General features: G+C 45.5%; 1 protein-coding gene and 1 pseudogene across 3 annotated transcripts in view; both read left to right on the top strand.

Annotated features, from left to right (window-relative positions):
- Klhl8 (kelch like family member 8) overlaps nucleotides 1-10,550 on the top strand; it is a 45,585-nt gene extending 35,035 nt beyond the window's left edge. For all 3 annotated transcript variants that reach the window (XM_028867305.2, XM_028867306.2, XM_028867307.2), the window contains 4 exons: nucleotides 3,941-4,109; nucleotides 4,296-4,455; nucleotides 8,501-8,702; nucleotides 9,452-10,550. In XM_028867305.2, coding sequence (XP_028723138.1) covers nucleotides 3,941-4,109; nucleotides 4,296-4,455; nucleotides 8,501-8,702; nucleotides 9,452-9,575 — 655 coding nt within the window. In that variant the 3' untranslated portion in view covers nucleotides 9,576-10,550. The remainder of the gene's footprint in view (nucleotides 1-3,940; nucleotides 4,110-4,295; nucleotides 4,456-8,500; nucleotides 8,703-9,451) is intronic.
- Nucleotides 10,551-18,427: 7,877 nt separating this feature from the next.
- LOC114691857 lies at nucleotides 18,428-19,026 on the top strand (annotated as a pseudogene).
- The last annotated feature ends 4,763 nt before the right edge of the window (nucleotides 19,027-23,789 follow it).

The raw sequence follows: 23,789 nt of genomic DNA, 5'->3' as shown, positions 1-23,789 counted from the left end.
CGAGCAGCGCACAACCACCTTTGTGAGGCTGACACCCTGTTGTGGACTCCTCCAGCACCTGTACACACATGTGCGTGTGCACACACTCACACACATGCTTTCAAACTGGTTTGAATGGATTTGCCTTTTAGTTCCCATCATGGTAGCCACAGTCTTCTGTAGGAAGCCTTACTGCTTTGTTTGAAACGACTTTAGGGTTTGTTGTTGTTGTTGTTTTTCCAGAAAAGTTGCAAATATTTTAGCATTCCTTTTTTTGTTCATTTTGTCTAATTTTATTTAAAATGCTTTTTGTGCTCATTTATTTATTTGGCGGAAGAGAAGGGAGGTGCATGCCTTCCTGCACCAGGAGTGCATGTGTGGAGGTCATGGGGAGCTCACAGGAGTTGGTTCTCTCCTTCCATCATGGTTTCCAGGGGTCAGACTCGGGTCATCAAGCTCAGTGGCAAATGCCTTTATCTGCTGAGCCACCTCAACAGCCCTTGGTATTGTGCTCTGTTTGTTTGTGTTTTGTTGCGTTGTAGCAAGACAGAATCTCATGTCATACAGGTAGGCCTTACACTTGTTATCCAAGAATATGTAGAGTTCCAGGTGTCAGGTATTCTCAGCTGAAGATCATATTTCCTCCTCCGCCAGACAGTTACTGCTAGTATCTCATAGACAGCTCAGGGATGCTGATAAAAGTCCTCCAATGCTGGAGGGTAGCCCTCTAGAGCTAAGAATCACCTGGCTTGAAGTTCCCATCATGCCAAGGTATATCCATATATCTTTCACCCAGTTTCCCGTATCTAACATCTCACAGCTGGAGTTCAGTGTCAGAAATAAGCATCAATGCAATGCTGCCAACTTTTGCCAGTTTCCCAATACATTTTTCTTTAGAGTGTGAGTGTGTGTGGTGTGTGTGTGTGTGTGTGTGTGTGTGTGTGTGTGTGTGTGTGGTGTGTGTGTGGTGTGTGTGTGTGTGTGTGTGTGTGTGTGTGGTGTGTGTGTGGTGTGTGTGTGTGTGTGTGTGTGTGTGTGTGTGTGTGGTGTGTGTGTGTGTGTGTGTGTGTGTGTGTGTGTGTGTGGTGTGTGTGTGTGGTGTGTGTGTGTGTACATGTGTGCATGCAAGTGCCCACTGAGGCCAGAGAGGGTATCGGATCCCCTGGAGCTAGAGATACAGTTGTCTATAAGCCGGTTAACCAGACTGCCAGACATCAAACTCCAGTCCTCTGCAGAAGCAGTGACTGTTCTTGACCCCTGAGCATCCCTCCAGCCCTCCTTATACATTCTTAGGTTTCTAGTCTGCTTCACATACCTCCTTTATGGGCTGATAATTTGGTGCCATATGAATAGAAATTGAAGCAGGTATTTTTGTCTTGTTTCTGACCTTAATGAAAATTCATGTAGTGTTTCTCTCAAACATGTTTCTAACTAGCTCTAAGGCTTATTACTATCTTGTTAAGAAAATAGATCTCTCAATTTCTGTTTTCTTCACAATTTTAAAATATTTTAAATTCTCATCTTTAATAAATTGAACTATATTTTGATTATTAGAACTTATCTAAAGGGGAGAATGTTAACTACATGATTCAGTAATTTAGCCTCTTGTAAATTTGTATTAATGATTTGAATAGTAACTTCCAACATCTAGATGAAAGAGCAATTAAAATCATGTCACCAAAACAGGATTCAGAAAGGCAGTAGCCCCGGGATACAGCTCTGTGTCTTAGTGCTTCCCTAACATGCCCGAGGTCCTGAGTTCACTTCCCCAGCACCACTTAGTGCAGCCGACAGCAGCAGCTCCCAAAACAAGCAGACCAAGTATTCTGTAGACAAAACCCTCAAGAAGTGTCAAACAAGGGTGTATGTTAAAGCCTAGAGCGTATTGGTTATAACAGCACTGCATGGTGGGAGAGAGGGTTTGTGGATGCTTTGTGCAGAGTAGAGTAGCTGGCTTGTGCCAGTGTGAAGCACAGACCGTAAAGGAGAGGGGTAGTGTGTCTACAGTCTACAGTAAAGGAGAGGGGTAGTGTGTCTACAGTCTACAGTAAAGGAGAGGGGTAGTGTGTCTATAGTCTACAGTAAAGGAGAGGGGTAGTGTGTCTACAGCGCAGTCTACAGTAAAGGAGATGGGTAGTGTGTCTACAGTCGTCTACAGTAAAGGAGAGGGGTAGTGTGTCTACAGTCTACAGTAAAGGAGAGGGGTAGTGTGTCTACAGTCTACAGTAAAGGAGAGGGGTAGTGTGTCTACAGTCTACAGTAAAGGAGAGGGGTAGTGTGTCTACAGTCTACAGTAAAGGAGAGGGGTAGTGTGTCTACAGTGCAGTCTACAGTAAAGGAGAGGGGTAGTGTGTCTACAGTGCAGTCTACAGTAAAGGAGAGGGGTAGTGTGTCTACAGTCTACAGTAAAGGAGAGGGGTAGTGTGTCTACAGTGCCGTCGTCTACAGTAAAGGAGAGGGGTAGTGTGTCTACAGTCTACAGTAAAGGAGAGGGGTAGTGTGTCTACAGTGCAGTCTACAGTAAAGGAGAGGGGTAGTGTGTCTACAGTCTACAGTAAAGGAGAGGGGTAGTGTGTCTACAGTCTACAGTAAAGGAGAGGGGTAGTGTGTCTACAGTGCAGTCTACAGTAAAGGAGAGGGGTAGTGTGTCTACAGTGCAGTCTACTGTAAAGGAGAGGGGTAGTGTGTTTACAGTCGTCTATCGTAAAGGAGAGGGGTAGTGTGTCTACAGCACAGTCTACAGTAAAGGAGAGGGGTAGTGTGTCTACAGTGCTGTCTACAGTAAAGGAGAGGGGTAGTGTGTTTACAGTCGTCTACCGTAAAGGAGAGGGGTAGTGTGTCTACAGCACAGTCGTCTACATTCACAGGAGTGAAGAGAGCTCAGGGAGATTATAATCATATTGCTCTTCATGCTGTGCTGGCCATATGATGATAGCTGCATTGTTCTTTATGCTGGTCTCTATCAACTTTTAAACTTTTACTTCAGGTGCACTTTTGCAATTAATATAATCTGTTTATGCAGAAATATATGTTTATAATTTGAAAATAAAGTGTATACAGGGATGCACAAAAAAGTTGAATGATGTAAACACAGGGCTACCTTAAAGATTAGCAGGTTAGGAGTACACCCGAGAACATGCTGTGTGACAGTAACTGGGACTAGAGCATCCCACACCTTTGACCATGGAGCTTAAGGAGTGGCAGAGCTGAGGTTTGCTTTTCTGATGTTTCCAGGGAAATGGGAGGGACCTAAAGCCAACTCTGAGTTAAGTGTTTATCCTGGGAGGCCTCTAAGGCTACTGTAGCATTTAGAATAGCTCAACTTTTGGTGGCTATAATTTGTCCTTTTTTATTGTCCATATAACAATGAGTTAACTTTCAGTAGGGGCTAAGTCTTCCTCTCAAAGGAAAAATAAATGCTCTTCAGAAATAAAGCAGTGCATGCAAAGCATGTGATAGGAAAATGAACATTCATTTACGGTGTTTTAATGAAACTGCAACAAAATGAACTCACGGGTTCAGACCTGAAGTTGGCTTTTTAAATCCACAGCCGACTGCTCTCTTATCAAACCATTGACTCCTCGATTATATAACTATCTATTGGGTAACTGAACACTTTGGATTTCTTTATACTATTTTGTTGGATTTTGCATTATTATTTGTCCTGAGTTTAGGGTTAGGATGTAGCTCAGGGGTAGAATGCATTCCTGTTAGATGCAAGGCTCTGGGCTCAACCCCAAGAAAAAGAAAAAAACAGAGCTTGACCCAAGTTTCCAGTAGCCTGTACAGGTCAAGGGATCTGAGCACATGCTCAGAAACTTTAGTACATTTTAGAACATTGGAAGAAAACCACATGCTTTGATGATTATCCTCAGAAGTGGTTTGCATTGATAAAACTTTCTTCTTTTTCCTGAAACAAACTCAGATACTAAAGCATGTTTTACTCATCTTGTTTTTACAGGAGAGGAATTGCTTTGGCCTCCTTAGGGGGCCCAATATATGCAATTGGAGGGCTAGATGACAATACTTGCTTTAGTGACGTGGAGAGATACGACATCGAATCTGACCAGTGGAGTACAGTGGCACCAATGAACACGCCCCGGGGAGGCGTTGGCTCGGTGGCTTTAGTGGTAAGTGACACAGCCACTTCCCATGGAGAGGCACCAACCACGTCCATGGTCAGCATGGTCTGATCCACGTCGGCAGCTGCAGGGTTGACTATATACCAAACGGCTCATGAAATACCAGTTTCCCTACGTTCTGCTCACCTGTTAGGACGTGGATAGATCCAACTGATGTGTGTTCTCCCTCTTTAGAACCATGTTTACGCAGTGGGTGGCAATGATGGAGTGGCCTCCTTATCCAGTGTGGAGAGGTACCATCCACATCTGGACAAGTGGATAGAGGTCAAGGAAATGGGTCAGCGCAGAGCAGGCAATGGTGTTAGTGAGCTTCACGGCTGCTTATATGTTGTCGGTGAGTACATGTCATCTCTCTCATCTATCAAGACATACGGTGACAAATGCCATAAAATGACATGTAACAAACGGTTACCTCATTTAATCTCTAGTAGAATCAGTCCTGAGTGTGCTTTTGAATTTTTAAAGTTGACATTAAGGCTTCTTGATTCCAATCTTCATATTTAAAACTTCTGCCAGGTGTGGTGGCACATGCCTTAATCCCAGCACTCAGGAGGCAGAAGCAAGTGAGTCTCTGTGGGTTTGAGGTCACCCTGATCTACATAGTAGGCTCCAGGCAAGCCAGGGATATATAGTGAGACCCTATCTCAAGCAAACAAACAAAAATCCAAAAAGAAAAACTTAGATTATATCTAAAGTAGGGGTTGCATTTGAATGAAATATATATTTGTAATTGTAGAAACATAAATTAAATATGCTTTGCTAAAACCAATCCTAAAAGGCCTGAAGACTTGTTTTCCTTCCTGTTCATTTCAAAGCAAATTACAATTTCAAGAAAGTGAGTGGCTTTTCCGTGGGAAGCAGTGTTAGTCTTTCTCTTGCCTTTTGACTGATTGAAGTGCTGGGTTAGAAGGGCTTCTAGAGCTGTGCTTCCTCGGATTCTTAACCTGCATCGGAGCGATCTGCCCTGGATGAAAAGGAGGCAGCCAGGGCCTGTGTTGTGGCAGCCTCCTGAGGGCGGTGCGGTGCAGTGCAGTGCAGTGCGGTGCAGTGCAGAGCTCCCGCAGGGGCCTCACATGACTGAGCTGTCAGACTGTCTCTGGAGGGAGATGGTGTGCTCTCGGCATCTGCAGCTGCGCCCAGCGCAGGCCTTGCTTTGTTGCCATTGGTAACCTCCCTTCCAGAGAAAGAACTATGCCCAGAGAGGTCCTTAGCGTGTTACACATCCTGGGGCTGCTGCAGTGTACTGTGGGGTGTGTTATAGTTCGTGGTAGCAGAGGGGGTTATTGTTATTAGTGTTTATTTGCACGTAGAAGTAATGCCAGCCTCTCTGGGCTCTTGCTTGAAAAAGAAGGGAAATGACCGAGTTAACCCCCTCCTCTGCACTGCAGACATTTGCAGAGTCAGTGGTGTGCTATAGAGCGTGGAAACCAGAGTTCTTACAGTGTGTGTGCAACCTGTACAAAGTGTGAGTCTTTGGGGCCCTTATAGCTAAAACAGATGTGATAGAAAGAACAACTCAGATTGAACATGAAAGCAACCCCCTTGGGAACTGGGGCAGCTCAGTGGTAAAGCTCTTGCCTAGATGCAGGAGGCCCTGGCTTCCCTCGGAGCACTGAAATCTCCAACATTGAATATAGCCGATTCAAGTAACAGCAGCCTGACTGCATTCTGCTTTGTCTCTTCCTCTGCCTTGATTGTTTTTTTTGGTTTTTTTGTTTTGTTTTCTCTTCATTGCTGGGGATTGAACCCAAGGCTTCTTGTGTGCTTCACTGTTGAGCTACGTCCCCAGCACTGACTCTTCTTTATTACCTAGGGAGATTACATGAAACCAATACAGAAGACTCTAGAGAATGTAACTCTAACAACCTGATCTTCCACATTAACAAAAGCAGTAACAACATTTTATTACAAGGAAAAGAATTACAGTTGTGATGAGACTATAATATTCTTTTTTATAATTTTTGCCAAAAATCCATTTGGTTATGTACATAAAATTTATTTCATTTCAATTGGTATAAGAAAATTAACCTGCTAGAAGAGATTTACTTGAATGGACAAGGGTGGCACAGGCCTTTATTCTCAGCACTCAGGAGGCAGAGGCAGGACAGCCAGGGCTACACAGAGAAACCTGTCTCCAAAAACAAAGTTTTACTTGATTTTTTTTTTTTAATCTGACCTTAATTTTTTAGGCTTTTTTTTTTTTTAATTCTTTTTGGGTTTCACATTATGCATCCCAATTCCATTCATCTGCCCATCCCTTCATCTCTGTCCTCTGCCCTTGCAACTCCCCCCCCAATAAAAAATAAAATAAAATTTAAAAGAAAAATTAACATACAAAAAGGAAAAAAGTCTCATCATGGAAGCTGTAGTGTGACCCAGTGAGTCACACAGTTTACCCTTTAGTCCATACATCTTTACTTGTAAGTGTTCATTGCAATGAGTCTGGTTCGAGGCCTCTGGCATCTGCTACACCCTTGATACTGGGCCCTCACTGGGACTCCTCTTGGATATCCTGTTGTCCTGGGTCATGGAGGTCCTGTAGCCTTGGGTCTTCAGATCCAGCTTTTCATGTGCTCCAGCAGATCATAGATGGGGTAGATGTTGGGGTGGGCCAACTCATGGCTTTGGTTCTGGGCCTGAGTGGTAGCTGGGTTGGTCAGCTTGCCTACTTTCCCTCATTAGTACCACCAGGGCGAGCTCACCCACTGCAGCAGGCAGCAAGGAGCGGGGTCAGTTCTCTGCTCTCATGCCTTCAGGTGCCAGCTCACCTGCACCCACACCACCAGGGCCAGTTCTCCGCTCTGTGCTGCAGTTGGTGAGGTGCAGGGCCAGCTCTCCGCTCTGTGCTGCAGTTGGTGAGGTGCAGGGCCAGCTCTCCGCTCTGTGCTGCAGTTGGTGAGGTGCAGGGCCAGCTCTCCGCTCTGTGCTGCAGTTGGTGAGGTGCAGGGCCAGCTCTCCGCTCTGTGCTGCAGTTGGTGAGGTGCAGGGCCAGCTCTCCCGCTCTTGTGCCCCCAAGGCCAGTTAGGCTGACCTTATTTTATTTGTTTATTTATTTATTTATTTATTTATTTATTTATTTATCTATTTATTTATTTATCTATTTATGTATTTGTTTTGGTTTTTCAAGGCAGGGTTTCTCTGTATAACAGTCTTGGCTGTACTGGAACTCACTTTGTAGACCAGGCTGGCCTTAAACTCAGTGAGATTCGCCTCCTTCTGCCTCCCGAGTACTGGGACTAAAGGTGTGCGCCACCACTGCCTGGCAAGGCTGACCTTATTTTTAAGGAAATGATCACAGGGAAGCAGCACTTCCTCAGATCAGGAAAACAGGTTGAGTCACTAAAGAGAACTGCTGCTCACTTAGAAGGGACCTGGAAAAGATGGAGGTTGCAGTAACAGTTGGGCTGAGTCATGCTCTATTGAAAAGTTCTTACCCATAGACTGACTATATGACAGAAGGAAGACATGGCTTTGGCAAACATAGATAAGGATTCAGCCATAGCCCACCGGCTCAGCAGTTGTGCTGGCAAGAATGGTTTTAGGAGGAGCCCTGGAAATGAGTACCTTTCTGGATGTGCCTCCTGGTTTGGTGAGGGTCAGTATTTCTCAGGCCTCCCTGCACACAGAGGGAGCCCATCTTGCTTGCCCCTCAGGTAGGATTATGAATGGCTGCTTCCTTCCTATAAATCGACTTTCCTACAGCAACTCCTGTTCTTTTTCACTTGAGACTTCAAATCCAGGCATGGTTTGTATACACCCACAGTCCCAGCACCGAGGAGGCTAAGACCTCTCAGTTTTTGAAACCCTGCCTCAAAACCTAGAGAAAAAAAGATCCAAACCTACTGTTAAAGTACAATACTGACTAAATAGAGTTGACTTGTAGAAAATTGTGGTTGTTGTTGGTAGCTAGGTATTAGGGTAATCTTTTTTTCTGTAAATCACTCTAAAATGGCTTTAAAAGCATATGGTGATGGCACACACCTTTAATCCCAGCACTGGGGAGGCAGATCTCTGTGAGTTCAAGACCAGCCTTATCTACAGCATGAGTTCCAGAACAGCCAGGGCTACACAGAGAAACCCTGTCTCAGAAAAACAAAAAACAAAACAAACAAACAAAAAGCTTGAGGGTTTTGTTTTGTTTTGTTTTGTTTGAGACAGGGTCTCTCTACCTAGTCCTGGCTGTCCTGGAACTCATTATGTAGACCAGGCTGGCCTCGAACTCAGGCATCTGCAGGGCCTGCCTCTGCCTCCTAAGTGCTGGGGTTAACGGCATGTTCTACCAGGCCCAGCAAAAGCTTGAGTTTTATAAGCTGTTGAGTTGAAACTTAGTTGTCAGTTTTTATGAATGCAATTCCATTTTTTAAATATTTCTTTCATAGGTGGTTTTGATGATAACTCCCCTCTGAGTTCAGTTGAACGGTACGACCCCCGAAGCAACAAGTGGGATTATGTGGCAGCACTCACGACCCCCCGGGGAGGAGTAGGCATCGCTACCGTGATGGGCAAAATCTTTGCAGTTGGCGGTCACAATGGCAATGCATACCTGAACACAGTGGAGGCATTTGATCCAGTGCTGAACAAGTAAGTAACATCCTGTTTTCTTTAGCGGAACGCACCATTTCAAGTGATTAAGGCTGAGCTCCTTGATTATCCTCTGGGGTCACCCTCCCTGAGTGGGTACCCAAGACCACAGGTAGAATCAAACTTGACATGGATAGATAGCTCTACTTCCCCTGCCATGCATGCTTAAGATGAAGTTCGGTGCTGAAGTTAGGCCTGGCAAACGGTGTACCATTACTAATAAAAAGGAGCGTGTTTAGCAGTATGCTGAAGTGCTGAAGTTAGGCATGGCAAACGGTGTACCATTACTAATAAAAAGGAGCGTGTTTAGCAGTATGCTGAAGTAAATTTGCCAGCATCACTGTTCTCATACTCTAGCACCATTAGTAAGTAAAACAAAGGTTATTTGAGCAAAAGAACTTGATACCATGATAGTTGTCCAGGTCCTCAGTGACCCATGAGTGGGTAGCATCTACAGAAATGATACCCCAATAAGGGGCTATCCTAGGCAAGGCAGAACATAGCATTTAAAGCTTACCAAGTGGCTTATTTCCAGAAATGTCCGTTTAACATGGTTTACTGTAGAAAACTGGAGCTGTGGGAAGCAGTTGAGACAACAGAGGAATGCTGTGTTACTAATATGAAGTTTGAGGAGACCTCTTTTCCCTCTGGAAGCTTACTGTCTCTTAAAACCAGCCCCACAGTCCCAAATATTGTCTTTGGTTGGGATCCCAGTGCTCTGTGGTGACAGTCTTGTCCTGTCTTTCCAGGTGGGAGCTGGTCGGACCTGTGTCCCACTGCCGCGCCGGTGCCGGAGTAGCCGTGTGTGACTGTTTAACTAGCCAGATCCGAGATGTAGGTCACGGGTCCACTAATGTGGTGGACTGTATGTGACGTGAGTCTCAGCAGCAACTGTGCAACCACACGGGATGCTCGGGAATCAGCCAGCACTTGACGCGGCCCCCTCTGATCTGAACGTCGGCTGTTGTGGTGTGGGTACACCTTGTGGACCGATGGCTGGAGAATGGTAGTCACAAAGCTGTGTTTCCTGCTCTAGCAAATAATGAAGCTGTCTATCTTTGAACCCATTCTTGTTCTGAAAGACGTTTCATGTAGTGCCAAACCTTAAAATAGCTGTTTATTTTGATGAATAAAATTTAATTTATTGAGTTTTATCTGTTCTTTCTCCTGAAGATACTAGCTTCAGGCAGCAGATTTTTCCCTGAGAAGGGAAGAGTCTGCCCATCAACATAAGGACTTGAGGCTCATTCGACATGGTGCTGATGAATTGATGTTTTGCTTTTTGTCTCTAGACGGTGACTTTCAGTTCTTGAGTGTTTACCAAGTAGGAAAATGTGTGTTTCTGAGGCATTATTGAAACCATATTAGTGTCTGTAAGAAGCCCTTTGTTTCTGTTTGGAGTTTTAGAACTACAGAACGCAGCCATGCTGGGCCCTCACCGAGTGTAGACTGGCTGTTCTTAGGGCTGTTGCTTTCCATTTTTCCCATCTCATGCAACTGTGCACCTGAGAATGTCTTAGTAACAACTTTAGACTAGCGAAGTCCAGTGCCCAGTTGGGAGACTTGGAAAAGAAATGTGTGACACACATGACCACCTAGGGAAGAAAACCTCAAGGGTCCTTTCACCTTGGTCTCTGGTTTAGTCCTTGGGGTTTTGGACCCAGGATCCATTTTCTTCTTATTCTGTTATTTGTCACTGTCTTGGTTTTCTAATTGTACAAAGCTGCATTTATTTATTATCAGGAGATGAATGCATTTTTACAAAAGCCCTTTATGTAGTATAGTTTGATGATTAGTTCAAGTTTGTCATTAATTAATAAAATATGTTATTGGTAAAAACAGAGGAAATGGAAACTAGTAGTTTTTTTCATCATTTAATACCTTGCAATGTATTTATTGAAACTTAATTTCTACAGATCTGAAACTCAGCATATTGATAATCCCACTGTGACATAACAGCTCTTCATTGTTTTTTGTTTATGTGTATATGTGCATGGCACACATGTGTAGACACGTGTGCACTTGTGTTCACATTCATGTGTAGGTACAGGATTAACATCAAAGACTTTCTACATTGCTGTCCATCTTACTCGCTGGGGTAGACTCTCTCAGTTGAACCCAGAGCTCATCTATACAGCTAGCTTGCTCCAGGCATCCCCTTCTCTATTTCCAGAGTGCTGGGATTATGTATAGGCAGCTGGCTTCACCTACTTGTGTTCATGTGGGTACTGGGGATCTGAACTCTGGCCCAGTGCCTGCCAGACATATCAAACCGAAAACAAACCCAAGTGCTCAAATTGGTATCTTTTATCCAGCAAATTTTAAAGTCTTCATATTGGGCTATTTTTTTCTATTGTCAAGTTTTGTTTGTTTGTTTGTTTTGTTTTTATGGAGAATGATCCATGATAGCTGTGGTTCCTGTTTCAACGGAGTGAATTTAAGTATACAGCAAGTGAGAATAAAAGACTAAATAGCAAGCCGCAGAAAGACAGGAGAGCATCACATCAGACTCTCACCATACAGCTGAAAACCCTGGACACCTAGACACCCATAAGGAGGGTCCCAGGCCTTCTCCTTAAGTTATTCCCACCACAGGCATTTTTATATCACAGGATAAGCAGTAGCTGAGTTTCTTACGTTAGGAAAGTGTCTGAGATGATTTGCCTCCAGTTGAAGACAACAGTCTTCTTACTTTTTAAAAAATAATTTATTTAAATTTATTTTACGTGCATTGGTGTGAAGGTGTCAGATCCCTAGAACTGGAGTTACAGACAGTCGTGAGCTGCCATGTGAGTTCTGGGAATTGAACTCGGGACCTCTGGAAGAGGAGCCAGTGCTCTTCACCTGAGTCATCTCTCCAGCCCCGATTCTTTTTACTTTTACAATGTACGCACCTATGCTCAACACCACAGCGTCCTCACTCATGACTTGTTCTGCTTCTCTCTCTTTCTCACTGGACCAAGGAGCACAGCAGCCGCCCATCCCTGGACAGGGGTCTTGAAGGACACTCTGAGAAAAACACATTCCGGTCTGAAGGGGAGGGGATGGTGGCAGCTTCCATTCCAGAGCCAGAGTCTCGGGGAGGTTAAGCAGCACGTGGTGGCTTGCTGGTGTAATGTGTACTGTGTGAGCCTCCGAGCGGGTTTGGCTGGGTCAGTGTTCCCTGGTACAGCTCGCTGTATTCCAGCCAACCCTCAAAGCTTTTAACCGTAACACTTGGCAGACTAGCTACATCTGGCTGAATGTGGAGAATGACTTGAAACGTGTCTGCTGTCAGTTTCTCATCTAATAGATTGCTGGACATTTGTGGTTACTGGCATGCATGTTGTATTTATTATCAGGGCCAAAGATCATGGCCCTGATAATAATAATAATAATAATAATAATAATAATAATAAATATCTCATTTGATTATTTAAAATATTTTCCTTAGCAGACTCATATCATATGTAGAGAGTTTGTGTGTACTCCATTTCTGATTTTTACTAGACAGTGGTGTAACTAGAGTTTTCCTGCCTTACCCACAGTCAAGACAAATCTTTGTCACCCGCCAGTCCCACAGCCGCTCAGACCCAACCAAGTAAACACAGAGACTTATATTGCTTACAAACTGTATGGCCATGGCAGGCTTCTTGCTAACTGTTCTTATAGCTTAAATTAATCCATTTCTATAAATCTATACCTTGCCAAGTGGCTGGTGGCTTACCGGCGTCTTCACATGCTGCTTGTCATGGTGGCGGCTGACAGTGACTCTCTCCACCTTCCTGTTCTCTCAATTCTCCTCTCTGTTAATCCTGCCTATACTTCCTGCCTGGCCAGTGGCCAATCAGTGTTTTATTTATTGGCCAGTCAGAGCAATCTGACATAACAGACCGTCCCCCAGCATAGTGGTCATCTAACATGCTACGTCTGTACTCTTGTTTCTGAAATACAAAGTACTCATAAAAGAATGTGAGATAAAGGGAACACTGGCAGTCAGAAGCCTGGCCTTGCAGGCCCGACAGCAGCAGAAGAAATAAACAGGATCAGCAGGTTGTCTCCTTAAAAAGACATGCTTTGAGGTAAGAATGCGGTAGAGGAACAGTGTGCTTAGATGACCAGTGTGCACACAGAAACGAGGAAATGGCATTTCAGAGATGATTACTGTGGGACTCCATGTTAACCACAGATGCTAACAGCACTTACCAAAAACTGCTGTAGAACAGCAAAAGTACTGAAATTATAAGTGGAAAAATACACTGGATTTTTTTTTTTTTTTTTTTTTTTTTTGAGGCAAGATTCTCCATGTAGCTCTGGCTGTCCTGGAACTCACTCTGTAGACCAGGCTGGCCTCAAACTCATAGAGATCCGCCTGCCTCTGCCTCCCAAGTGCTGGGATTAAATGCGTGCACCACCACCACCTGGCAGGAAATATTTATAAAAAAATTTTTAATGAGGTCTTGCTGTGTTGATTAGGCTGGCCTTGAAAACCTGGGCTTATACTTTTAATCCCAGCACTTGGGAGGCAGAGGCAGATAGATTTCTCTGTGAGTTTGAGGTCAGCATGGTCTACAGAGTGAGTTCCAGTACAGCTAAGGTTTCACAGAGAAACCCTGTCTCAGGGAGGGGGGGAGAGAGAGAAGGGGAGAGAGAGAGAGAGAGAGAGAGAGAGAGAGAGAGAGAGAGAGAGGGAGGGAGGGAGGGAGGGAGGGAGGGAGGGAGGGAGGGAGGGAGGGAGGGAGGGAGGGAAGAGGAAGGAAGGAAGGAAGGAAGGAAGGAAGGAAGGAAGGAAGGAAGGAAGGAAGGAAGGAAGAAAGGAAGAAAGGAAGAAAGGAAGAAAGGAAGAAAGGAAGAAAGGAAGAAAGGAAGGAAGGAAGGAAGAAAGGAAGAAAGGAAGAAAGGAAGAAAGGAAGAAAGGAAGAAAGGAAGAAAGGAAGAAAGGAAGAAAGGAAGAAAGGAAGAAAGGAAGAAAGGAAGAAAGGAAGAAAGGAAGAAAGGAAGAAAGGAAGAAAGGAAGAAAGGAAGAAAGGAAGAAAGGAAGAAAGAAAGAAAGAAAGAAAGAAAGAAAGAAAGAAAGAAAGAAAGAAAGAAAGAAAGAAAGAAAGAAAGAAAGAAAGAGGGCGGTGGTGGCACACGCCTTTAATCCCAGCACTGGGGAGGCAGAGGTAGGCGGATCTCTGTGAGTTCAAGGCCAGCCTGGGCTACAAAGAGAGTTCCAGGAAAGGCGCAAAGCTACACAGAGAAACCCTGTCTCGAAACCGAAAAACCAAAAATAAATAAATAAATAAATAAATTGCCGGGCGGTGGTGGCGCACGCCTTTAATCCCAGCACTTGGGAGGCAGAGGCAGGCGGATCGCTGTGAGTTCGAGGCCAGCCTGGGCTACCAAGTGAGTTCCAGGAAAGGCGCAAAGCTACACAGAGAAACCCTGTCTCGAAAAACCAAAAAAAAAAAAAAAAAAAGAAAGAGAAAGAAAGAAAGAAAGAAGAAAAGAAAAGAAAGAAAAAGGAAAAGAAAATCTGGGTTAAGTGATGTGCTTGCCTCACCTTCCATGAGACTGGACTGGTGCACTGGACCCAACCTCCTGTGCACTATTTCTTCAAGACACATTTCTAGGCTCCTTTGTGTGACCCCTTTAGTCACTAAAGCCACACTTTACTGTATTGACACTCTGACTTGCTAAAGAAATTAGCATTGTCTTTCACTGGTTTATGTAACCAATTGCTTATTTTTTTAACATTTGAGTAAATATTGTTTTAGTCCTAAGGAGTATAATTCATTTCCTTAATTCCTAGGTGAACTATGCTGTCAATGCCTCCATAAGAGATTGTTGCAGTTGTACGAAATGCTTGCATAAGTGATAAAATTGAGAATTTTCGCTTTAATCCCAGCACTTGGGAGGCAGAGGCAGGCGGATCTCTGTGAGTTCGAGGCCAGCCTGGGCTACCAAGTGAGTTCCAGGAAAGGCGCAAAGCTACACAGAGAAACCCTGTCTGGAAAAAAAAAATTGAGAATTTTCTTTTTGCTTTTGTTTCTCTATGACTGATTAAAAAAAAGTGTTTAGTATCTAATCATGTTGTGTTGGTGAGGAATGTTTGAATGGGTTCTCATGCCAGGCTTTAAGGGAGGTAGTAGATGACAGGTGCATCTGTTCAAGCAGGGGAGAGGCACATGGGTATGGAGGAAACTCGAGTGAGCGGAGAGCTAACACAACGGAAGGGTTATGAAAAGCTGTGGCCACTTACCGTCTCATAGTCCAATTAAAAACTAAGTGGAGGGCAGTAGACTGCATGGTATATGGAGGAGGAGGAGAGTGTGCTGGAGGTTCATATGTTAGGGTAGTAGACTGCATGCTATATGGAGGAGGAGAGTGTGCTGGAGGTCCATATGTTAGGGTAGCTGAGTATATGTTATATGGAGGAGGAGGAGAGTGTGCTGGAGATTCATATGTTAGGGTAGCAGAGTACATGTTATATGGAGGAGGAGGAGGAGGGTGTGCTGGAGGTTCATGTGTTAGGGTAGTAGACTGCATGTTATATGGAGGAGGAGGAGAGTGTGCTGGAGGTTCATATGTTAGGATAGTAGACTGCATGTTATATGGAGGAGGAGGAGAGTGTGCTGGAGATTCATATGTTAGGGTAGCTGAGTATATGTCATATGAATGAGGAGGAGAGTGTGCTGGAGGTTCATATGTTAGGATAGCTGAGTGTATGTCATATGAAGGAGGAGGAGAGTGTGCTGGAGGTTCATATGTTAGGATAGCTGAGTGTATGTCATATGGAGGAGGAGGAGAGTGTGCTGGAGGTTCATATGTTAGGGTAGCTGAGTATATGTCATATGAATGAGGAGGAGAGTGTGCTGGAGGTTCATATGTTAGGGTAGTAGACTGCATGTTAAATGAAGGAGGAGGAGAGTGTGCTGGAGGTTCATATGTTAGGGTAGTAGACTGCATGTTATATGAAGGAGGAGAAGAGTGTGCTGGAGGTTCATATGTTAGGGTAGTAGACTGCATGTTATATGAAGGAGGAGAAGAGTGTGCTGGAGGTTCATATGTTAGGGTAGTAGACTGCATGTTATATGAAGGAGGAGGAGAGTGCTGGAGGTTCATATGTTAGGGTAGCTGAGTGTATGTCATATGAAGGAGGAGGAGAGTGTGCTGGAGGTTCATATGTTAGGATAGCTGAGTGTATGTCATATGGAGGAGGAGGAGAGTGTGCTGGAGGTTCATATGTTAGGGTAGTAGACTGCATGTTATATGAAGGAGGAGGAGAGTGCTGGAGGTTCATATGTTAGGATAGCTGAGTGTATGTCATATGAAGGAGGAGGAGAGTGTGCTGGAGGTTCATATGTTAGGATAGCTGAGTGTATGTCATATGGAGGAGGAGGAGAGTGTGCTGGAGGTTCATATGTTAGGGTAGCTGAGTATATGTCATATGAATGAGGAGGAGAGTGTGCTGGAGGTTCATATGTTAGGGTAGTAGACTGCATGTTAAATGAAGGAGGAGGAGAGTGTGCTGGAGGTTCATATGTTAGGGTAGTAGACTGCATGTTATATGAAGGAGGAGAAGAGTGTGCTGGAGGTTCATATGTTAGGGTAGTAGACTGCATGTTATATGAAGGAGGAGAAGAGTGTGCTGGAGGTTCATATGTTAGGGTAGTAGACTGCATGTTATATGAAGGAGGAGGAGAGTGCTGGAGGTTCATATGTTAGGGTAGCAGACTGCATGTTATATGAAGGAGGAGAGTGTGCTGGAGGTTCATATGTTAGGGTAGTAGACTGCATGTTATATGAAGGAGGAGAGTGTGCTGGAGGTTCATATGTTAGGGTAGCAGAGTACATGTTATATGGAGGAGGAGGAGAGTGTGCTGGAGATTCATATGTTAGGGTAGCAGAGTACATGTTATATGGAGGAGGAGGAGGGTGTGCTGGAGGTTCATGTGTTAGGGTAGTAGACTGCATGTTATATGAAGGAGGAGAAGGAGAGTGCTGGAGGTTCATAGATTAAGTGGGGATTGGACACGATGTGGAGGGGAGAAGGAGGAGAGGGGTAGTGGGAGAATTAACCAAAACTCAGGATGTATGAAAATGCCTTATGCAAACCCACTGCTCAGCTAATTTAAAATGTCACTTAAAAAGTTTGAATGAAATTGCCCTGCCTGGGTGACAGTTCTGCTCCAGAGAGAAAACCACAGTGCAAGGCATGGGTGCACCCCGGGTACCCACTGCATGCCTTTTCCTTTCCTCGTGTGTGCATGTGCGTGTCGCTTGCCGTAGTCGTCATAGTAACGGGAACAAAACAAAGGCACTTATTTGCTGACACAAGTTTTACATATAATGTTTACCTTAAAATATTTGTAAATATTAATTACATGTTTTTCCCTGGTCTCTGAGTTTAGAAGTGCGTGTGTGTGTGTGTGTGTGTGTGTGTGTGTGTGTGTGTGTGTGTGTTCATGGAGAGGCTAATGTTTCGTGTAACTTTAGTTTTTTAGCAAACTAGGAAGGTACTGTCTTTGTTTGAAATTTCCTGTTCCTTCTCCATGTCTGTGTGTGTTGTGTGTGCACACCGAGGTCATTTGTCGTCTGTGCACACTGAGGTTTCAGATACTGCCTTAGTTTCCCTGTTCTCACCTGCTGTTGAGGGCGCAGAACTACCAGTTCCAGCTGGTTCCTCAAGGTGACTCCCCTGTAGCTGGAGTTTTCTTCAGTCCTGCCTGGCCCACGGTCAGGACAAATCTTTGTCACCCGCCAGTCCCGCAGCCGCTCAGACCCAACCAAGTAAACACAGAGACTTATATTGCTTACAAACTGTATGGCCATGGCAGGCTTCTTGCTAACTGTTCTTATAGCTTAAATTAACCCATTTCTATTAATCTATACTCTGCCACATGGCTCATAGCTTACCAGTACCATACATCCTGCTCCTCATGGCGGCGGCTCTCTGCCTCAGTCTTCCACTTCCCAGACTTCTCCTCTCTCTTTGTCCCGCCTTTACTTCCTGCCTGGCTACTGGCCAATCAGCACTTTATTTATCAATCATCCACAGCACTCTCCCAGTGAGCACCTAGGACCCTGGTCCCCTGCCTGGTGAATCCGTGCAGCTGTGTCCATTGAACAGGTTTTATACTTTGATTGCTGTGCTCTAGAGTCTCTGAAGGATTTTGTATCTTCCTGGCTCTGGCAGCATTGGGGAATGTTAAAGGAATTCAGAAATGCTGCCAGTATTCTCTATTGTTCCAGAACCCCTTCCTTTTAATTTTTTGGTTTTTTTTTAGAAGGCAAAAGATGTAGTCCAGGCTGGTCTTGAGTTCACTGTGTAGCTCGGGGCAGCCTTGAACCTGTGGAAGTCCTCCTGCCTCAGCATATCCCCAGTGACTGAATTAGAGGCGGACACCATCACCCCAAACTGTCAGGGCCCTGTATAGGAAGGTGTGTTTCAGCAGAGTGTTGCTGCTGCCCCTCTGGGATCCAGAGGAGAAAGCACTCACCACCTTTCCCTCCCTGAGGTCTGCTGACTATCTTAGAGCGAGTGAGCATCTTTAAATACAGCATCTCACTATGCAGCCCTGGCTGGCCTGGAACTCACTACTGTAGCCCAAGCTATCCTCAGGCTCATGGAGATCCACCTGTGTCTGCCTCCTGACTCCTGAGAATAAAGTCGTGTGCCACTACCTCCAGCCTGAGTGAACTTTTTGATCAAATACTTATCACCCCTAAAGTTTCTTGAGTGAATTTGATGATAAAAGAAAAATTCAGGGCCCGTGTGATGCCTTGGTGCAGATAAACCATCACTGTAAGTGTTTTTCTTTTCCATGAACATCTCAAGTGTGTGAGATGTCACAGAGCACCTGAAGTTTAGAAGCCAACAGTATCCACGGAAGTGCTGTGAGTCATCAGAAATGTCCTGAGGTGCAGATAGAAACTCGCAAAAGAATTGTGACGAGAACTCTATAACTGTTTAAGAACAAATGTTGCCTCTTTTGGGTCTTGGCTCCAAGATGACCAAAAAAAGAGGGAACAACAGTTGTGTCAAAAAGGGCCGCGGCCATGTGCAGCCAATCCGCTGACGAACTGCGCCTGGTGAGTGCCCAAAGACAAGGCCATTAAGAAGTTCATCATTCAGAACATCGTCGAGGCCACCGCTGTCGGGGACATATCCGAAGCCAGTGTCTTCGACGCTTACATGCTTCCCAAACTCTATGCCAAGCTGCATTACTGCATGAGCTGTGCTATTCATAGCAAGGAAGTCAGGAATCGATCCCGTGAAGCCCGCAAGGACCGGACCCCCCCCCCCCCACGATTTAGACCTGCTGGTGCTGCACCAGGACCTCCACCAAAGCCCATGTAAAGAGATGGCTTCATAAAGACAAGAAAAAAACACCTTGGAAAATAAAATGGGACTCACACTTTTATGTAGCATTTGAATGTGTCTATGCTGGGTGTGAATGTGGGTGTTATTTCATTTTCTCTGTGTGCTTCTGGAGACCGTAAGGCAGAACAAACTTGGTATTGTTTTAGGCTCTATATACCTTATTTTTTGAGGTAGTCTCTGCAGGCTAGCCAGCTGGTGAGCTGCGGGATTCTGTTTATGCGTGAACCAAGCTCAGCCTTTTTACGTGGTTCTGGGGGGCAACCTGGGTCAGCCAAGATTATCATATTCCTGGGAAGGTAGGAGGGCACTCACTGTGGCTTCCAGCCATGCAGACTGTTATTTGGTCATAGATGCCAAATTTTGAGCCAATCTTTTTGTTTCGAGACATGATCAGATATGTTGCTGGCTTTGAACTTCGGTCCCTCTGCCTCTTAAGTGCTAAGATTAATAAAGATGTATGTCAACCATTTAAAAAAAAAAAACAAATGTTACTCTTTAGTTAACAAATGTAGCTAAAATCCCTCCCCGGCGCTCTCCCCACTCACCTGTGTGCCTTTTTCTCATCTGGGAACCAGAGGTAGGAGGACCGGATCAATGTCACAGTTTGTCTTCTCTAGTTTCCTAGTTCCTGGTCTGGTGCAGGGCTTTGGTGTCAGGTTTACTGACAATTTTGTAAGTGACCATCAGTGACTCGGCGACGCTACAGACCTGTGCCAGCTCTTCATTATCTGGACTTGGAGTGCTTCATCACCTCCCAGAGTTACCCCAAGCCTTCCCTTTTCTGGGCAGTGGCCACTGGTGTATTTGCCGTCTATAAATATGTCCTTTTCTGGGCAGTGAATCACATTAGTGCAGTGTAGTCTTGCCTCTGGTTTACCTCACTTGGCCTCATGTTTATGAGCTCCGCCTCATGCACACTGTCACATGTATTCCAAATGGTCTTCCATTACACACATACACATCTTGCTGATGCCATGGTGGCTCTCTAGATCATTTTGTGGGTGAGTGCTGTGAATGATGATAAACTTTTTCCTTTTCTTGCCTGTAAAATTGTTGGGATTTATGTAACTTAATTTTAACTTTTTTTTTTGTTTTTGTTTTTGTTTTTCGAGACAGGGTTTCTCCTTGTAGCTTTGCGCCTTTCCTGGAACTCACTTGGTAGCCCAGGCTGGCCTCGAACTCACAGAGATCCACCTGGCTCTGCCTCCCAAGTGCTGGGATTAAAGGCGTGCACCACCACCGGCTTAATTTTAACTTTTTAAAACCCTGATACACTGTTATGCAATCTGGTTATACAATATTATATCCCCACCAGAAAAACAAAATTTCTCGGTTCTCTAAATTCCATCCTCTGGCATCTTATTTGATTATTTCATTCTACAAGATGTGAGGTGGTATTGTGTTCCCCGAAATATTGTACACCCTAATAAACTTATCTGGGGTCAGAGACAGAACAGCCACAATATTAAATATAGAGGATAGGCAGTGGTAGCACACGCCTTTAATCCTAGCATTCCAGAGGTAGAAATCCATGTATTCAAGGATACAGCCAAGCATGGTTACTCACACCTTTAATCCCATAAAGTGAACCTTTAATCCCAGGGAGTGATGGCAGAAAGCAGAAAGATATGTAAGGTGTGAGGACCAGAAACTAGAGGCATTTGGCTAGTTAAGCTTTCAGGCTTTGAGCAGCACAGTTCAGCTGAGATTCATTCTGGATGAGGACTCAGAGGCATCCAGTCTGAGGAAACAGGATCAGCTGAGGATCCGGAGAGGTGAGGTAGCTGTGGCTTGTTCTGGTTCTCTGATCTTCCAGCGTTCACCCCAATACCTGGCTACAGGTTTGATTTTATTAATAAGACCTTCTAAGATTCCTGCTACAAAGATGTGAAATCTCATTGTCGTTAAAGCCAAAGGAAATGGTTGCCATCTAGCGGCCAATTCTGCACATTACATCTGGGAAACCTGGCCCTCATGAGAACCCTAACTTCAAAACTGGCTTGTTAAAAATTGTATTTATTTCGTGATTTTCTTTAGTTAGCATACTAAGAAGAGCCTGAGCCCAGATTTAAAATATTTCCTTCTTTACCACAGTTGATACCTCAGACGCCAGGCTGGGGGCTTTTTTAATTAAAAAGAAATTGTTTATTTGGGTGGGGCTGGGGCCCTGGACAACATGTGGGAGTCAGTTTTCTCCTACCATGTGATACCCAGAGACCACGAGGTCGTCCAGCTTCGTAGCAAGTGCCTTTACCTGCTGAGCCATCCCGCGACCCTGATTTGTACTTAACTTTACAAGGGACAATAAAATCAAGACCAAATTTTGTTCCTGATTTCATCCACCTCCACCTGCAAGGTGGCTGAGGCCGGTGGAGAGGGGGAAAGGGTGGAGCTGTCTCTGTTGACTTCACTGGACCATGGAAAGATAATAACAAAATGGCCAGATGCTGGAACTCTGTGGTTCGGTGGTAGGCTGCCAGGGTACTGAGGTCCACGGCCCAGCACCAAAGAAAGGAGTGGCCAGCAAGTGGGTGGCCCAGTGGACTGACCGCTGCATGTGTCAGGACAGCTTGAGGTCTACTTCTGCGATGCTCCTCAAGGAACCGGCCCTCTCCCTCGTCTACTGTGTGAACTAATCCACACTTGGTAGGAAGGTAGTTTGGTGACATTGAAATCGGTCGTGGGAATTTGGTCTGATAACCAATTGTACTGGAGCAGCTTGGCTCAGTGGGCGTGGTCTTCTCTGGAGATTCGTGACCGGGTAAGAGCAGGGGAGAAGAGGCACCCCCCACTTCTCCCCGGCCTTGGACTGCGGAGGGCTTGCTGAAGCCACAGCTCGGTGACCTTCTCCGGACCTCCCCCCATCTCCCTTGGGAGCGAGAGGCGGCGACAGCTGGATCAGCGGCGGCGTTACTGATTCTGTGTCCTGAGTGCAGTGTTTTGAACAAACCTGACCTTATCCCAGACCTCCTCTCCAGCGTTAGAAACTGTGAAGTGTGAGCCAGGCATGGTGGCACACCTACACTTCCAGCGCTTGGGCAGCCAGGGCAGGATGCTGTGGGTGGTGAGGAAACGCCCTCCATAGTTTTCACATCTGAGCACTGGGCCCCCAGTTGGTGCCGCTGCCTGAGAGGTTGTGGACCCTTTGGGACTGGAACCTTGCTGGAGGAAGCGCCCCACTGCGTTCTCCCTCCACTTCCTGTTCCTGCTGCCGTTCTTCCCTCCCCTTTAGGGACTCTCCTCGGGATCTGTGAGCCAGAGTAACTCTCCCATTAAGTGCTGCTGGCCACGGTATTTCAGCAACAAAAAGTAACTAATTGAGATAGTGAAACCAAGGCTAGCCTGGTGCACAGACCGTTTTCAAGACCAGCCTAGAATATGTAGTGAGGCCCCGTCTCGAGAGAACTTTTATGTTTGGTGTAAACTTTGATCCAGTCCTGAAGACGACTTGTAAAACTACACCAATGTGGATTAGACTCTGCCAGTAAACATCATGGTGGAGCCAAGCGAACATCTCAGTCAGCTCCTCCCCAGAAGTTCATCTGACTCCAGTCAGCCCTGAGGACCAGGTTACATCACATCTGCCCCAGCTCCAGCAAAGGTCACCAGTGGAGGTGGGAAAGCAGGGCGGTGGGCCATTGACAGCTTCCTGAAGTCTAGTGTGGGTCCATAAGAGAATGGGCCACTGACGACAGCCTCCTGCAGTCTGTCGTGGGTCTGTGAGGCTGGGCCACTGATGGCCTCCTGCAGTCTGTAGTGGGTCTGTGAGGCTGGGCCAAGGCACCTGAGTATTCTGTTGTTATCACTTTGGTGCCAAGCAGTGGTACTTAAGAGTGTAATTTGCAGGAATATTTAGCAGCAGAGATGTAAAAACCCATAATTTTTTCTTCTTAGGGGCAGCCCAGTAACAGGGAAGAGGGTTTTAAAGAGGGGTTTAAATCCAGGGCAGGTACATGGCCTTTTACAGCCAAAATAGAACTGTCTGTTGGGAGCGTTTCCAGGCCCACCCTCCAGCCTGTTAGCAGGGCAAAAGCCTCCATTATCAGAGCCCTGGCGTCTCACCTAAGTCTCGTTTCAGCAGAGTGCGGTCTGCTGGGAAACCACAAGTGCTCAGAGTCCTGCTCCTAAAACCAGACAGTCCAATGACCTGGTCACAGCTGGACTACAGACCTCTGCTTATAGTCAAGAGCCACATCATTATTTGTAGTGAATCTGAATACTGAAACGCTCCGATGGCCCCCGAACAGAGAAGTCTCTGCGGGTAATGTAAACTCCCGAAGCATCCAAATGCGCGGTGATGGTGGGAAGGATGGGTCAGAGCGCTGTCCCGCGGCCTCGGTGATGCGCCTCCTGGACTCAGGGGCAGAACGGCCACAGAAAATGCACAATACATTTGAATCCATGTTGAAAACATCTGCAGGACGCCTTGAGGGCGCTGGCAGGGTGTGGATGTCACATGTGGATGTTTTCTTAGCTTTTGTGGTGATGCTGTGGATGTACTTGCAGGGGTCCAGAGAGGCACATGCTAACACTTATAGGGGGAAATGTTTGCCCCTTACCTACACTTTCCCTCAGAATGGTCGGGACGTGTATGTATTGTACTGCTTGCTCTGTTTTCTGTCTGGATGGGGAATGTATGCATCTTTTCACTCTGTAATCCACTCCGAGAACTTATCCCCGGAAGTGGTTTGATGTTTTCTCACAAGCTTTGTTTCAGGGATCGTCACGGGCATTTCCTT

Source organism: Peromyscus leucopus, chromosome 10 (genome assembly GCF_004664715.2).
Source record: "Peromyscus leucopus breed LL Stock chromosome 10, UCI_PerLeu_2.1, whole genome shotgun sequence".
NCBI classification, from domain to species: Eukaryota; Metazoa; Chordata; class Mammalia; order Rodentia; family Cricetidae; genus Peromyscus; species Peromyscus leucopus.
The sequence above is the reverse complement of the archived record's forward strand: the minus strand, read 5'-3'. Positions and strand labels throughout refer to the sequence as shown.